Source organism: Aquila chrysaetos, chromosome 5, assembly GCF_900496995.4.
Source record: "Aquila chrysaetos chrysaetos chromosome 5, bAquChr1.4, whole genome shotgun sequence".
NCBI classification, from domain to species: Eukaryota; Metazoa; Chordata; class Aves; order Accipitriformes; family Accipitridae; genus Aquila; species Aquila chrysaetos.
The window spans coordinates 54484382-54501705 of record NC_044008.1 but is presented as its reverse complement, the minus strand read 5'-3'; the positions used below and the strand labels follow the sequence as shown (position 1 = coordinate 54501705).

General features: G+C 45.0%; 1 protein-coding gene across 2 annotated transcripts in view; it reads right to left on the bottom strand.

The window, feature by feature from the left end:
• The window catches only part of SLCO3A1 (solute carrier organic anion transporter family member 3A1), a 154703-nt gene extending 140270 nt beyond the window's left edge, over positions 1-14433 (bottom strand). The window contains exon 1 of one of the 2 annotated variants that reach the window (XM_030014883.2): positions 14059-14433. In XM_030014883.2, the coding sequence (XP_029870743.1) occupies positions 14059-14232 (174 nt within the window). In that variant the 5' untranslated portion in view covers positions 14233-14433. Of the gene's footprint in view, positions 1-9823; positions 9839-14058 lie in introns of those variants that run through there. The other variant, XM_041123743.1, reaches the window with a different exon arrangement.
• Positions 14434-17324: the final 2891 nt, after the last annotated feature.

The following is a 17324-nucleotide window of genomic DNA, read 5'->3' as shown; positions in this document are numbered from 1 at the left end:
AAAGTGGCCCATGCAGCCTCTGAGCATGGGTTTCCCAAACTGGGAGATGACTTTAGTGGACTTGTGATGGAGAACAGGGATGAGTCCAGTCCAGCTTGCATGGGGAAAGCTGGAAAACTGGTGCTTGCATTAGCCTGTCTGCAGGTTACGTTAACTGAGAGGATTTTACCAGCGGAAAGATGATTCTTCATCCAGTCTCACTACCTGCTATGCTAGATCTTTTGTCTTTTTTAACCCAAGCCTATTAAAGTTTTCCTCACAGCTCCATGCCTATTTTCTTCCCATTGCACATATCCTCCACAGCCATTCCAAATCCCATGTTTTCATCTCCTTCCACAGTTCTTCACTCATCCTTCGCAGACAGCTTCTACATGAAGTTCATTCTCTTTATACTCAGCTTCTCCCTGGTTCCTGCCTCCCCAAGGCACTAATTACAATACAGTTTATTAGCCAGGCACGTAACATTTAGACTCTAAATTCGGCCTGCTTTGAATGAATCTAGACACCACTGAAGCAGTCCACTGCAGTGCATAACAGGGAAGGAGATTTTTCAAAAGCACTTTAGTGGCTTTGGAGCAAGAGTCCCATTTTGAAAGAGACACTTAGAGTAAGTCACTTTTGTCAATGAGAGTATGGCTCAGAAAGCATCTTTGAAAAATAATACCCTCAGGCTCTTTTAAAATCCATCACTACCAAAGAGCAAGTAAAGCAGCCCCGAGTAGTCTTTTCCTGTGAAGGCTCAAAAAACAAAGGGCTAGATGCTTCAACCCTGTGGTTTCAGGCAGGTGTGAAGGAAGCTGTGATACCATTCAGCTGGCAACAAGGCTGCATCATAGCCTAGGGAGAAGCCTCACAGATCAGCCACAGATAGGATAACACGAAATTACTAGCCCATTAATTCAGTTAATTCAACTTGTTATGGTAGCTGATACAGACCTGGTTCAGGGTCCAAGCCAAGATGCCTCTTTCATTCCAGTTACCATCATTGTAGCAGCTGAGTGCCCATCATCTCAGCCCACAAGATGCCCATGAAGCCAGACAATACCATAGCTAGCACATTTGCTGATGGAAAGAAAAAGCCCAAAGAAGGGCTTGGGAAGTCCATGACAAAGCAAGGAAATGAGCCCAAACATCCCTAGTCTGCATCTTCACCAGAAAATACAAATAGTAGTTGTGTCTCAGCCAACAAGCATTATCCTATGGGCAAAGCTGACCACTCCCAAGTCTGCCACATGTCACATTGTCCAAATACGAATAAAAACAGATTTTTCTGGGCACGAACATTAGTCTTGACTGATGAAGGGAGGCAGTTTGGACATGACAGCTCTGGACAGCCAGCTGCAAAGTAAAAGCCTGGCTTGAAAACATTACCCATGTGTGGCAGGAATGTTCCTCTGTCCCTGCCAAGATGCCACCATCGACAGAATCTGCCTAGCCAATATTGGCTCAGAGGAAACAAGTTGCTGTTACCCCATCATTTAATCTCTCACTTGCATGAGCAGCAGGGATGAGGGAGAGGGCAGGGAAATACAGTGACATGGACTCCTGGAAACACTCGATGAACTTAGTTTTTCATGATGCTGTCTGGATACCAAGAGTTCTGAGCATAATCAGGATGCTGAGAACGAAATTGAAAGTGTCTGAATCTACACACTATGCACCATAGGGGGTAAATAAAGGAGAAAGCAAAGGTTATTTTAGTTTCAACTTGCACTTCCAGTGTAGCAAAGTTCTGTGCATGTCTTAAAGACCCCATACCTTGAAGCCTCAGTGCGATGCCTAACAGAAATCCATAACGTTTTGGTCAAATTCAACATTGGAGTAACCAGACACACTCTATTCATGCCAAAAGGCACTGTTAGCACTTTGCTACAGGCCATTTGCAGAACATTTTTGTTTGTTTTGGCCATCCCCCCCCCCAAACAGTAATGCCATCTCAGAGCAAGTCATTTTGAAGATGGGGACGCAGAATTATTGAGCTGGGACATTACAGGAGAGCCTGCAAAAAAGCTTCCAGACATGAGAACATACAACCTTATACTGATTCCCAGACTCACTGTGACTTCTATAAGAAAGAAATCCAATTCACTGAAGCCATATGACTATTTGCTGCAGCCCCACTTGAAGCTCCTTATGTAAAAAGAACTCTCCAAGAAGTTAAATTCTGCTTTCCTACCTCCATCCCAAACTCTCCCACTCTCCCTCCCTTGACTCAAAATCCCAACTGTGCAGAGTCCACAACTGGTTTCAAGCCCTGACCCTGAGGAAATAAAATAAAAATCTTGTGTCCTGGATGAAAACAAGCCAGTTTCTCCTGCCAGCCACCCTCTCATCCCAGCAATGCAGTGAAAGCAGAGAGAACTTTGGAATCAGATTTACCTCCGAGTTGTTACCCGGCTAACCAGTTGCTCACTGGATATCTGCCCACAGAATACCAATGATGGAGCTTATTAATGTGGGAGCATCTTGAAAACTCAGATAGCGACAAGGGACTCTGAGCACTGTTCAGAGATATACTTCAAGAGTTTGCAATTTGAAAACGTCACAGAACTGATTCTAGAGGCTGCATCCAGTATTTCCCAAGAGTCATTATACACAACTACAGTAATTCATTAGGGATCTATTTAAATAAGAAGGCAAAATAAAAATTCTGGCAAAAAGCTTGTCCAGCATTGAATTAAGCTGAATGATTCACATCAATAAATGCCATCTCAGCTACAAGAGGCTACACCATAAGCCCCAAATGCTTCCACAAGACACAGCAAGAAGAGATTTGAAACTTCTGCCTTCTTGGTAAGAGCTAGCATTGAGATTAAGAGCAACACAGCAGCCTTGATGCATCCTAATCCACAGAAAACACTGGACTTCTGTATAGGGCCAGTATTTGAGAAAGCTTGTACAGTTGCGCCAAATGACACAGCAAACCCACAAAGCTGTGCCTCTAGCACATGGTTTGCTAGCGTGGCTTAACTTCAATAGCCATCGAATAACTCCCAAGCTGTTTTTGGAATCCATTCATTCACAGAGAGATTTGCCAATGCAGAAGTGGCCTCAATTGAGCAAATAAACTCTTGGAAGCGAATGGTTTATCTAGCTCCATGGAATACTTGAAATCCTCCATTTTCAGCCTTTGCTCTCAAGTTCTTTCAAGTTGGTAGGTTTGAATTCCAAAGACTATGGGAAAGCTTTTCAGTAACCTCAAGCCAGATCCCTTGATATAAAATTTTTTTTAATAGTATTAAATATCACAGATTACAGCAAGAGAAGAAACAGAAAACAAAACCCAACCTAGACTAGCATCATAGCACTGTGACCCAAGGGCTCAAGCTAACCATGTGGTTTTTGACACCACATTTTGACGACAGAAATACAAACTTGGGGCCAAAGCACCCCTCTCTGGACCAAAGCCGGAGAACACATGATGTGGCAGGCTCCTGCAGGAACACAACCGAGCTCAGTGGGTGTTCACTGCACTAAGCACCTTGGACGAGACTGACTACCGGATCACCCAAACCGGCTGATGCTACAAAACTAACATCACTGCCCTTCACAAACAAGCACCTCTAGACAAGGCATCCCTTCAGCTAAAGCTCCTGACCCTCAGCCAGCAGCTGCGCTGACTTCAGACATAAGGACCTGCATTATAACTAGCCATAGGCAGCAGGAAACAAAGTGTGCATCTCATGCAGAGGCTGAAAGGCCCATTGTAATTAACCGCTCTCGGCCCTGTACATTGAACAAGACAAAAACAAAACCCACAGTTTTCTTTTGCTGGTAAGCCCTAAAAATGCTGCCCACTATTTCACATAAAGGGCCTATATGCCCAACACTGTCTCTGCCCATCACACAAACCGCAGCACTTGGCAGAGGCTATGGGGAAGGTTAATTCCCACAATAATCAAATTTTACAGACAACGCCTGCAGGACAGAAAGAACGTCACCATGTTTTAGTCGCACAGACGTGTTTCTCCTTCGGCTGAACCTGCTTGCTGCCCAGTGGCACACCACAAAAACCAGCAACTGACCACCAAGTGCAGACAGGATCCAAGCACAGGGAAAACCATTTACCCAATGCCAGCCAACATCTCTGCAACGAGCACGTTGATGCTCAAACATGATTAACGGTTTAGCTCATGGGCGAGGGTGGATGCTCTCCCAGCAGAACGCAGCGAGCAGCTGATGGAGACATGCTCCCAGTGAGCCTGGGAAGAAGGGGTGGGATGGGGGGAAAGTGGTGTTTCAATTTTTGCCTTTGTTTTAAACATTCAAATCTATTTTAATTGGCAATAAAAATTAATCTTCCCCAGGTCAAGTCTGTTTTGCCCCTGACAGTAATTACTAGTCTTTATCTCAACCTACGAGGTTTTTCACCTCATTTTCTGCCCCCGCCCTGTTGAGAAGGGGAGTGAGAGCACGGCTGGGTGGGCGTCTGGCTGCAGTCCAAGGTTAACCCACCACAACACCTCACCAAGCAAGGTGGATACTCTTTAAAAAGAGAAAAGTTAAAGCTTTAAGAACAACTTAGCAAAAATAGCTTTACTAAACCATTACAATGACAGCTCTTCCTGCAGCTCAGAGAAATGATGAGAAGCAAGCCATAGGACTGAAAAACTAGAAAACTAAACTCAAGTTTTTCCTCTTTAAAAATCAAGACCTAGTTACATATTGTTATCTTTCTGTTGTTTCCCACTTACAGGGAAAGAAAGGATCAACCCCTACTTTGGCATCTCAATACATCATGCAACACTCGAACCGTGTCAGGATGAGAAGTAAGCATGTTTCCAGCAGATGAAAGTCATTAGCGCAGCACAACAAGCAGCAGGACACTACTGGGGCCATTTCTCCTTCATATTTTTCAAAATCTTTTTCTTTTAGTCAGTATTTTTAGCTTCTCTTTTGGAAGCTTCAAATGCTGCCCCTCCTCTCCCTTGACATTTCTCAGTATAGACATGTGTATGTGTACATACAGGTCTGGTATTATTCGGAGGCGAAGGGGCCTCGTCCTGCTGCTGTACCAAGCAAGGCACATGCCAGTCCTCCTGCAGCCTTTCAGAGATTCCCTTCAAGCCAAAGTGTGAGGTTTGGCCCACACTCCAGCATCAAGCAACTCCCGAGCAACTCTCTGGTCTACTGCTAATGATGTGCCACACAGTGTTTGCACAAAGCTGAGGAGAGAAGTGGAAAGAGGTAGCAGCTATTTCACATCCTCCTTTTCAGTAATAAAAAACAAGAACCCCAAAGCAACCTTTCTGCATCTCTTCCTGTTGAAGTTCCACCAGAAAAAACAAAGACCATCCATTGTTTAACACCACAGGTTGCAATCCTATGAAGTTAACAGTGTTTTCTCACCCCCCTGTTATCCCTTTGGAGAATTAAAGGGATGAAACAAATCTGAAACTACAGAAGACTCAGAATTCTGTCCTGATGCAGCAAACATACCCATCACTGCTAGCCTCTGGCCACCCTGCATGCAAATGTAGGTGCTCCCTGCTAGTTGAGAGCATGCAAAGCTCCCATCTAATACAGGTTCCAAGCAGACTACAGGAAAAATACTTACTTTTCACCTTATATAAATTTATAGAATAATTCATCTGATTTAGTAACATAGAAGGCACCACTACCTGGCACCTCAACTGTAAAGCAATTCAATGTCGTTTCATTGAATTCTTCAGGCATTAAAATGTTAAGTATCACTTTAAAATACACACATACAACATACACTACAAGGCTGTTTCTTATATATTGACCCAAAACCAATGCTGATTTCAATTCAGCCAAAAATCTAACTGGGGGGGGAATATACCACTATATGTTTTTAAACATATAGTGAAAAAAAAGGGAAACATTTCTGAAAGGTTTCTGTATTCTTCTACACCCACACCCCACAACTCTTCGCAAACAGCCAAGCTTTCTTTCAGTTTCATCATAGTAGAGTTTGTAGTTGCCTTTTTTTTTGGGGGGGGGGGGGAATAATAGAGAAAAAGTTGAATTCAGATGCAAACATCAAAGCACCAAAAAAAAAAACCAAAAAAAAAAACCCAACCTTGAAAGCAAATCTGCCATAGTTCCTTCAGAAACCATAATGCTGGGTGAGTCACAAAGACCTTAATACAACTGAATTATCCAGGTTCCTTCAAAAACTTCACTGTCATTTTATGGATCACCATAAAACTGAATTTTAAGTCTTTTTCCACTTTCAGTAAACTAAGGCATTATGAATTATACAGGTGAACAGCATGGTAAGTGTTTTAAAAGGACATTTAAATATTAAAAATAAGACAATTCCAGCAATCCTTGCCCAGAAAACAGATCATTATGTAGAATGGAAAAACAACTTCTGTGCTCCCACACCTGCCCTCACAGCCACTTATCTAAAAGTCACTGGGCCTGCGAACATGCAGAAGTCATCCATGCAATAGCTGCAGATGCTAAAAAGATTAAGATGTTAAAAAAATACAGGGAAATCAGCCGGCTTCTTGGCAAGGAGAAAGGATACTACGAAGAGAGAGAGGCAACAGAGAGTAAAAACAAAAACCAAACCAAAGCAAATTGGTTTTCTTCTTCCTGAACCATAGAAAATAAATAACAATGATGATAAATATTCAAGCAAACCTGAAATAAAGATTTTGCTTTTATGCCGCAAGCAGTCATCTAAAATTATTGACTGTGTTCAGGCACTGCTGCAATACAAGCCCCAGTAAAAGATCTTCAATTTCAATACGATGGGCACTACGCAACAGCAGAAGGAGGGGGCCCGCCTCACTCACTTCAGTAAGGAATATTTAGGTATCAAAATGCAGAAGCGCATCACATTCAGAATGAGGCTGGAAAAGAGAAAGTTGCTGACTGGAGAGCTTAAGAAATCTGATTTTAGTTCTGAGGTCTTTCCTAGATCTGCTAAGTGACGAGGGGCAGATCCAGTCATACCTGTGCTGTAGGTCTTATTCTCTACTTGATTACAATTGCATCCCCACTTAAAATCTGGGAAAAAGGAATGGTTCCTTTTCTCCATGCTTTGATCCATCCACTCAAACTGAAACATCTTGGATGCAGGGACCATCTCTCTAAACATTACAAAATGCTTCCCATAACAGGGCAGAGCCCTCCCTGCACCAATGGGAACAAGTGCCAGACACTCCAGGAACTCCCTAAACAGCTTGCTATCGCTATTGATTGTATTGATAGTGTATGAAGTATGGCAGTGTGAACTCTCTACTTAGTGGAGCAGGCAATGCTATTTGCATTGCAGTATGTATCTACAAAGAGACAGAGAGTCTAGTGGTTACTCCAAGGTGACCTGGAGACAGGACTCTTGGGGTTCTAGTCCTGGTTTTGCTGCAGAGTTATAATGAAACCTTGTAAATCAACATCAGTGGCCCATTTTTCTATGCAATAGGAAAAATGAATTCTTCTGAAGTTCACTGGAGCACTTAAAGGAGTTACTACACAAAGTATTATCATGTGTTTATTTAAACTTCCTTGGGTGACGCTTAAAATATATCACTTCGCAGCCTCATCTGGTGTTGATCAGAAGACAAAGCTACACTAATTCATCCAAGCTGCAACCTCACCCACTAAATAGTATGCCATTGTTTAATCTTGCTACCGTGAAGGAATAACTAGAGACCAAGGAGAGCACAAGTAAGGAAACATTTTAGATTATTATACACAGAGGACAAATTCGTTTTGATGAATTGCAGAATAACTCTTTTGAAGCAATAAATTTACACTGCTGTAGCAGAACAGAAGCCAGCTTTTGGTCCTTTACAATACCCTGAAAGTAAGGCAAAAGAAAGCCCCTGTAACCTGAGAGACACCCCTTTCTGGGCAACAGGGAATATCTGCTCTCCCTTGCAGAGAAGGAGAGGGATTGCAGTTCAGCTGAGCCTTCTCTGGGACAGGGCCTACTTTACAATTTAAAGAGTCACGCTGCATAAAGTTACTAAGCAAGAACAACACAGACCTTCAGACCAATGTATTCTCTGATCTAATTCAAGATCCCCTTAAACCTCAGCTGCTTTAATACTGCAGGCCATTAAAACTCAGAGAGCTAGTTGTCACATAGGCACACAGCAAATGCTAAAAGAGATTTTGGAAGCGAAGGCTGGCCAAAAGAAATGAGACATTGGTTTTACGATGGATCATAACATTTCTAACAGGCTGCTCTTTCTTTCAGGGCTTACAAATATCACTTGGCCCTTACAGGGAAAAGGAAGAACTGCCAAACTTTCTGCTAAAAATAATAAAAAGAATTAAATACTAAAATCAATTAGTCCACACTCTTACACATCAAGTGCATTTTGCCTTTAAATGCATTTAACCAAGAAGGCATCAAATTGTAAGTTTGGATTTACTCCGCAAAGGGCACACAGTATATAATGTAAGAGATAAACATGTTGTTCTCTCTACACCATTTCATATCTTAGTAGTAGATTAAAAAAAAAAACAACTGTAAACCAAAGTATAAATGCCAGTTACTCACAAGCCTTCCTGGTACTCAAAAATCCAACCTACACCTGGATCAGAATTTATATAATTTATATAAAGTTTTTATGTTAATGAGTCAATGCCACACTCCCGACCCAAGCCCCACAGGAGTCTGAAGGCATCAGAACACAGAGCTGGATCTGGTTTCTCCTCTACTCTACAGTCAGAGACCCGAAAAACATCAAAAGGCTTCTTAGAGAAGAAATATGAATGTAGTCAAAAGAGCTAGTTTAGAATAACTTTCTGTGCAACTCAGCTGCAAAACAAGACAATATTCTCTAATGGGAAAGGCATACTAGAAACAACTTTCCAGAAATAACATTGCCAGCAAAGATATATTAAGGGAAAATGAACTGTAAGCAATAACCAGCCAATGCTTGGCAATCTTCATCCCTACTAAAACATTTATTTTCACTCCTTTTTTTTTTTTTTCCCCCTTAAATACCCCAGTGACAAATAAATTATGAGCATTACAGCTAATTTATTACTCAGCACTGCTGAGGATGGAAATAAAAAAAAAAAAAAAAAAAGGACAGCAGTATTTTAAAGCTGATTCTTATTCTAGGAAAATAAATACTTTAATAAAAACAATAATAAATTCAATGGGGAAAAACTGCTCTTGCAGTTAAGTCACTGGACTAAAGCACCTGAAACTGGAATGCCCTGCTCTGCCAGACTCTTCTCTGCCCATGCCTAAGCCGTTCAGGCTCTGCCACTGTTAACCAAGCAAAAGCTTTATCAATAGCTTCAGCAACAGAATCAAGCTTTTAATCTCTGCCTCAGTTTTCCCACCTGCAACATCTCTCCCACCCAGTCTACTCAAATAGTAGACTGCAAATAGACTGCAAATACTTAGGGGCAAATTCTGTTGTACAACACCAAGCACAACAGAAACCTTTGAAGCACTGCAGTACTCCTACATTAAAACTGTCCTTAATGACATCCTCCACATGGACCTCTCCACTGACTTGAAGGAGGGTTTGACCGGGTCTCTACAACAGGAGACAACTGCTTTCTGTAACAGGAAAATGGTATTGTATTTATCACATTTAACAGAGGAGGGGAAGGGGTTGGCACCAAAGCAACTTAAAAATCCAAGAGCCAGATTCTGCTCTTAATCCCTCCACTCCCTGTTGTCCATTTCACAGGACCCCCTATTTCTGTTTGTTCCAGCAGGAACCCTTTGATGATTAACTTCTATATGTATCTTTGATACTGACTTTTTTTCCCTGAGTATGGAATTTTTAAATTTTCATTAATATCCCAAACCCCAGTAGCAATAAAACTGAACAGAAGGAGCCTGTCTCAGAGACCACATACACACACCCAATCTCACCTGGACTCACAGAGTATGATTTTTACCGCAGGTATGTTAAGAGGGCTTTTGCAAGCTGCAGTCAAACGCTGCTGCACGGGCAAAGCTAGAGCCGGGAAGTTAAGCATGGCTCAAAAGTTTTCATTCAGCAAAACAAGAAACAATTTGGCATTCATTCCCACGCAAACACCAATGCACCCTCCTTGGGAGGGACCAATTATTTTCCTTTCCATCTCATGCTCAGGCTAGTCATCCTCTATCCCTTGATAAAACACATGAATAGCTGCATTCAAAGCTGCAGCAAACAGAGACATGCCAGTAAAGCTCTCTAAAAACAGCTAGTCGGAGCACACCAAATAACTGTATCTCAACGCGCTTCCCATATGCATGCCCTTTATCTAAAGAAGCCCGTGACTTTGGCAGATGTTGGATGCTTGCAACTAGGTCAGTTTGAACCAGAGCGAGCCGAGGCTAAAGGCTAGGGAGAGAAAATTAAATTGCGCTCCTGCTCCACAAACTGTGGCTGTCAAACCGAGCGCTCTTCGCCTTCTGCTAAAGCAATGATTTCACCGCTGGCTAGGCAAAAGATTTGACTGGCAGGTTGATGAAATGCCTCGGCGATAAACCATCAGGAGCACTTAGAACATTATTACCAGTTAAAATATTCCAAAATATGATGCACACAGGAATCCAGGGGTGGGGGGGGACAGGGAGGGAAGTGTTGCCAAGGTATGTGAATCAGCCTTATCGAAATCCTCATCGCTGCACGGCAGGCATGACTGATCACACTGCTGCATTCGCCTGAAAGGCACAAGGCTCCGGCTGGAAAAACAGAGGTTCCAGCCTTTCCCTCTTGGTGCCATCTGCACCAGTAACACTTGGCTCTTTAATCCATGGACCTACGCTGCAGGAGAGCGACCAGGGGTGGAAATCATCTGGGCTTTTAAAAGTTGCTGCGAAAAACCTGAGTAACTTCTGCAGCCGGAATGCCTGCAGACTACAAGCAGCCTTTTCCCTGCTGCCACTGCAGTTGCTGGGAAATTCAAGTTTCCAAAAGCACGCAGGAGTAATTATATGAAACCAAATAAATGCATACACAAAACCTTACAAGAATATGCAAATAATAGGGTGTATTCAGCAGCCCCAGAAATTAAGGCAGCAGCGCAGGCTTGCATTTGCATAAACTATGCAGGATATGGCACCAAGTCATTTTGGAACATGTGCATTTTGCAAACAGCAAGCGCAATAATTGACAAATATTTTGGAACGTGACATTGATCAAACGCTCCCTAAAACTTCACATGAAGAACCTCAGAAACACCGTGCTAATTAACCAGAGACATCCACTGTTGGCATCCTGAGGTATGTATTTTCACTGCTGAGTTCTGTGGGAAAAGAATTGGACTTTATAGATTTTTATCAGCATTTATTATTTATAAAGCCCTGTTGGCAAGCACAATGTTTTACGAACAAATAAAAGTGAATGATCTTTGCTTCAAAACCACATAATGAATGAATGTATGCTTTGTACATATATTCAAGTGGGTGCTACTAGTTTATTGTACAGCGAACATGGAAAAAAGAAGTTTTTACATCTCTAAAAAGAAATAACAATATCCACTTCTAAATGTAGTGACATGAAAGCCAAGCCCAATCAAAACTGAGCTCTTCAATCACTCCTAAGCAGCCAAGCCCCTGACTTGTTTTCTTAACAAGCTGAGTTTTTGCCCTCATGGTCTCCCTGGGCAGAGCAAGGCAGACAAAAAACGAGGAAACCAACTTGTCGCCGTATAAGGAGAAAAAAGGTTTCTCTTCCTGAGTTACAAATAACTAGGGAAAGTCACACATGTGGCCAAGCAAAGCAGAAGTATGAATACAGTACTCGCTCACTGCTGACAGGCTAAAATTAGTAGTTTATTCAACTGCCCAGAACTACACACTGTGTCCGTCCTCCGCAGCATCTCCCTATTTGTCTGTCTTTCTGTTTGCTCTCCGCTTTGTCTCGCCTGCTAATTTGTCCCTCGGGGAGCAGCCCAGCACGCCACTGCTGAGCCCAACAGCCCCTGCTCATCCCAGGAGCCTGAATAAATGAATATCCACTTGCAGTTACACCTGGGCAACTCTGCAGTGCCTCCAATGATTTCACCCCAAGACAGCACCTGAGAACAGCCCTCGGCCCCACGGGACACTCGGTCTGCAAAAACGATTAGGTCCTCCACACTTTGCACCAAGCGTCTTCCCTGCTTCTGCTTTCACTCCCGCGTGACACCTGTAAGCACAGCGCTCATCCAGATTCGCTTTAAGCACAGGTCTACCCTCCAAAGATAATTCCACATTTGCATCTGTTTGTTGCATGAAGAGCTGCATGGTATTTGCAATGACGGCAGACAAATTATACAGGGAATGGAGGACCATTTGCCCAGTGCAGCTGGGCCACTGCTTATGCATGCTGGGGATTGTTGTGAGTTTAGTTTTCTTTTTTTTCTTCCCCCCACTGACCAGTTGTCTGTTACTGTTTGTGGATCAGGCTGGCCATGGGGGCATGATGTCATGCTGGCCAGGATACAGTCCTGGAGAATGGCAGAGGGTAGAGACAGCAGCACCTCAGTCGAGTTAACCCCTTGGAGGAGGGAGGGAGGACTCCAGGAATCAGGATGGCAGAGGTGTTTTCCAGCTGGTGAGGCTGGGGTGCATGAAACGCTCCAAAGGAGCGAGAGGGAGTAAGCGCGCTACTCCGGTACAAAGCACAGCACGAGAGTTGGGGAAAACAGGAAAAGAAATGCTGAACTGGTGAAGAGAGAGCAACGCAAAGGAGTTTGTGGAAAATGCCATACTAGGGACTATTACTGCTGCTCCTACGCTCAGACACTGTAGCAAAGTGTGCCAATATACAGTCCTCTAGCAGATCTATACATTTCCAGCATACCGGTGCCCGCTGGGTGACATCACCTCAGTGGGCTCTTCCTTGGCCATTACTTTGATGAAGGATTATCCCACACTCATTCATGCTGACAGCTCATTTTGCAAGTAGCTCGTCGGAAACAATGTATTTACTTACTAAGGTATTACTCCCATAAAAGAGGCACGTCCCTGTCTGGCTCCCACAAATTAAGCGATATCCACCTATACTCACATAGGGTACAGAATTGCTGGATTTATCTCAACAGATGTGATGTAGTTTCCTTTGGAATTAGAAATATGTTCCAAACTAAACTCACATGTTTTATTATATGCAGATGACTGCTAATTTCCATTTCATATTAACAGGGAATATTAACCATAGTTAGTTTAGCCACGTACCTTGAAAAATTATAGATCACGTTCAGTACAAATTTGCATAAGTAGCTTGACACGTGAGAGAGGAGCAGTGCTAAACACCAAATACAAGTATTCCAAATGCGGAGATCTTCCACTTACTGTATAATACATTACGTGTATGGCCTCAAAAAGCCTCAGAGATTATGAATACATTTCTTTTCCATGGAAACTATAATTCTGAAATCCAGCAAGCTATTTTGAGAAATTTAAATCAACTACACACTTACATCTGCTGGAAGAAGAACGCTTCATTTTCACAGGCTGCCTCTCTCTGTGTATACTCAAAAGGCACCAGCACAGCCGTATGGACATCTTTCCAACTCTTCTACTACAGTTCTGCCTCTGACACCAGATCTCACTATGCAGATTCAGCGCAGAGCCTTATTTTGACCGTTCTCTCCCTAACACCGAGACTTCGGGGGCTGCCGTGCTTAACACCGCTGCATGACTTCAAGAGGACAAGGAAAATCAGTGGCGCGGGAGGCACGAAGTAAACGCCCCGCTAGATGTTCTTGGTATTTATTCAGTATAAACTGGACAAGCTGGCATTGGATCCGAGTTACCGGCCAGCTCGGGAACCAGCAGCGGTGAGGAGCCAGCCCGCATGCACGGCCGTGCGCCGCCCGTTCGGGAGTCCGGGGGACCGGCTGCAGAAGTTGCCGCCGCACACGCGAGAGGGACGGCAGAAGGGTAACCCCTCCGCGCTGCTGAGTCATTTAAGGCGTGAAACGCCGGGTTGTGGTAAAACCCACCCGGGGCGGGGGGCTGCCCGCCGAGCTGCCCCGGCTGCAAGGAAAACTTCCCCTCCACTTCTGCCGGCGCATCCCCCGCTCCGCGGCTCGCCCCCCGCCCGGCAGCGGCTCAGCTCCGCCGCGCCGGCTCGGCAGGTAACGCGGGGCGGGGGGACGGACGGACTCCGCGGGCCGGCTCCCACTCACCAGGTAGGCTCCCACCGTGCCCTGGGCCAGCATCAGGGCGCACTCGGACACCAGGAAGAGCTGGATGCTGGAGAAGCAGGAGACCTTCCTCCGCCGCCTCCGCTGCCGCGGCGCGCCGGCCCCCGGGAGCTCGCTGCCGCCGCCGCCGCCCGCCGAGCCCCGCTTCCCCGGCATCCTCCCGGGCACCGCCGCCGCGGGATGGCGGGCCCCGCGGCTGCTCCGCGCCTTCCTCCTCCTCCTCCTCCTCGGGGTGCCAATCACAGCGGCAGCCCGCGGCGGCTGCCTCTCCGCCCGCGGGCTGCTGCCATGACCAGCTCGCCACCGCCTCCTCCTCCACCTCCTCCCTCTTCTCTTCTCTCCTCCCCTCGCCCTGCCGCGCTCCCTCTCTCCGCCGGCCCCGCGCAGGCCGGATCCGCGCCCCCGCCGGCGAGGGGCGGGGGAAAGCGCGGGGCTGGGGCTGGGGCTGGCGCCGGCGGAGGCTCCGCGGCGGGCGGGGCGGCCCCGTCCCGGGATACGCGCGGGGCGGCGGGGCCGCCTCTTATCGCCGCCGGGTGAGGGGGGGAAGGCGGCTGCCGCACCACCCCCCCCCAAAACCCCGGCTGCCCCCCTCCGGTCGGCTCCTCCCGGTGCGGGGCCGGAGCCCGCAAGCAGAGGGAGCGGAGAAGGTTTCCACGCGGGGCTGGAAGTTTTTTCACGCAGGTTGAGGGCATGATGCCCCCAAATAGGCATCCCCCGCCCTTGGGCGCCCTAATTTCATCCTCCTGCAAGTGCTCCTTTCTAAAGGGCAAAGGGAGGCCGTATAAAAATTGCATGTTCAGAAGAATAAGCGGCAGTAGGTGTCGTGCGTTGCAGCGCCGCTGCCACGTGGGCAAGCAGCTTTTGCTCTCAGGCCCGTGCTTCGTGTCCCCAGCCACGTGCCGTTCTGATGGGGCCTTTTGTTGTCACTCCCACCTCGAGTTCTAATTTCAAGAGATACCTTCTTTTAAAAACCACTGATCATCACTTCTACTATTACAGATCACATTCCTTGCTGGCGTTAACAGCAACACCAGATCTGCTTTGCTCTTCAAGCGCACTTTTCCAGTTCATTTCTGGGTCCACACTGGGGGCTGCTGCCTTACTTCCTCATGTTGTTAAACTTCCAGTTAAGTGGAGGTTTAGGTACTTAATCCATTTAGTACCGGGATGCCTGTGACCTTTGAGAGGAACAGTTTTCTGGGGAAACAGGTTACATTTTTCAAAGATAACTACATGATTTGCACCCGAAGTTCCATTTTCAAAGGTGGTTGAGGCTTCAAAACTCCTGAATACCTAGGAAGATGCCTTTGAAAATGGAACTTAAGAACGTTCTAATTTTTCAAGGCATAAGCCAGTCATCACCAGGCACACCAGCAAGTCAAGAGAACTGACAGTTTAAATAAGCCCTTTTTTCTTTCAGCACCCTTCTTGAGCTTCTTCCCCCCAAATATCATCGTTGTCTGGGGGCTTTTTATTTTGGCCGCCTTTTATATGAGTACCTTTAAGAAATACGATACTGAAAATTAATATTGAGCAGAGTCTCCACCCAGGTTGATGAGTCTTTACCAAGCCCAGCTGATGCACCTTGTCCCAGCAGAACCACAGACTATGGCCGGAAAGAATTGCTAGAGACCTGGCATGCTCAGCTGTTGCCCTTTGCTCATCAGCTGCCACCAGCTCCCTCCCATGCTGAACTTTGGCTCGCCACAGCTTTTAAAGCAGGTCTGGGCCATATCAGCAGGTGTCAATAGTCCCATCTACCCCAGGGACACAATCTCCAACACTGATGGCCTGAGGCAGCATTATCAAATAATTAGTGGGGAGAACAGTCTGGTACTTGTAGCTGAGTGGTCTTAATTTTAATGAGATACGTATCAGTCTTTCAGACATTATGCACCTCACAAGATGCACATTAGAAGCTACCTGAAGCCTCAAATGCCAAGGTTTTTGCATGAGGTCATGAAAAACTGGCTCATCTGTACAGGGTTCTGCCAGTTCATAAGGTGTTTGTTTTCCATCCAGGGAAAGCTGGTTCTTCCACCAAAAGAAAATGAAAAAAAAAAAAGCTCATTTTCTTGAAATCTCTTTAGACTACAAAAGTGCTCATCTCCTTCCTAACATGTTTATTTAGGGACCTCTGCTATAAAAATTCTGACGTTGGAAAGCTAGAAAGGTCTCTGTCTCTAGATGGGTAGATTCACAAACTAATTCAATTAGCATGGCTAGACAGATGCTTTGCTCCAGATGGATGCTGTGGTGCGTTATAAACAGGATGGACAATCTAACAGACTTTTCAATAAGTGAAAATAGAGGCGTGTCTCTTAAAACATTTGAACATGTAGAATTATGTCAGGGGAAGTCTTAAAATTCCCTGAACATTCCGTGCCCCCCCCCCCCCCCCCCCCCATTTCTGGGGCATGCTGGTCTTTCCAGTCAGCTTTTGCCTGCTCTAGGTTAGGTGCTAAAGGCAGCAAAGCTCTGAATGCTTATATAACTCATTGAGTCTATATCTGGGGACCCAAATAAACTTCTGCACATGCTACCGCAGTTACCAATATTCAAGTCAATGCTTTAAAGCTCTTGAATATATATATAATATATGCAAGCGCCATCACATGTCTTGATCACGTCTTAGACATCCTGTTGGAAGAGTTTGTCCAGGCTGAGGAAGCAGATATACTGCTTGTCTGTCAAAAGGAAAACAGCTGCTAGAAAAATTTGACTCTAATACTAATTATCTGAAACATCTGGTTGGTTAGTTTATTGCAGCAGAATACAATTATCAGTTAAATTTCTGTCCAGAAGAGACAGAACGCCTGGATTTTTTTTCTCTTCTTTATGTTGTATACTTGCACTTACTTCCTTTAGAAAAATTCCTCCTGGCTTGCTCTGCTGAAACAAAGAATGAGGGTCTTGCATCTCCACTAAAGTACATCAGTAGACCTGAGTTTGCTTTCTGCCACTCTTCAACATACCACATTCCTGAGAGATCTCAGTAGAGTGCTTCAGGGATGGACAAGTGACCTGTTTGGATTTAATAGTTAATTATTGTTATACCCAAACAGTTTTTCTGGTCTAAATTGACCTAGCTTTAACTACTAATGTGCGGAATACTAATGTTCTTGGATTATCATTAGCCTAGAATGAAAGGGGCTTTATAGCTAGAATAGTCCTTTTTCCTCAGGGCTTAGTAGTTTTGCCAACACAATTCTCAGCTATTTCCCCAACCAAAGCAAACATTAGCAACT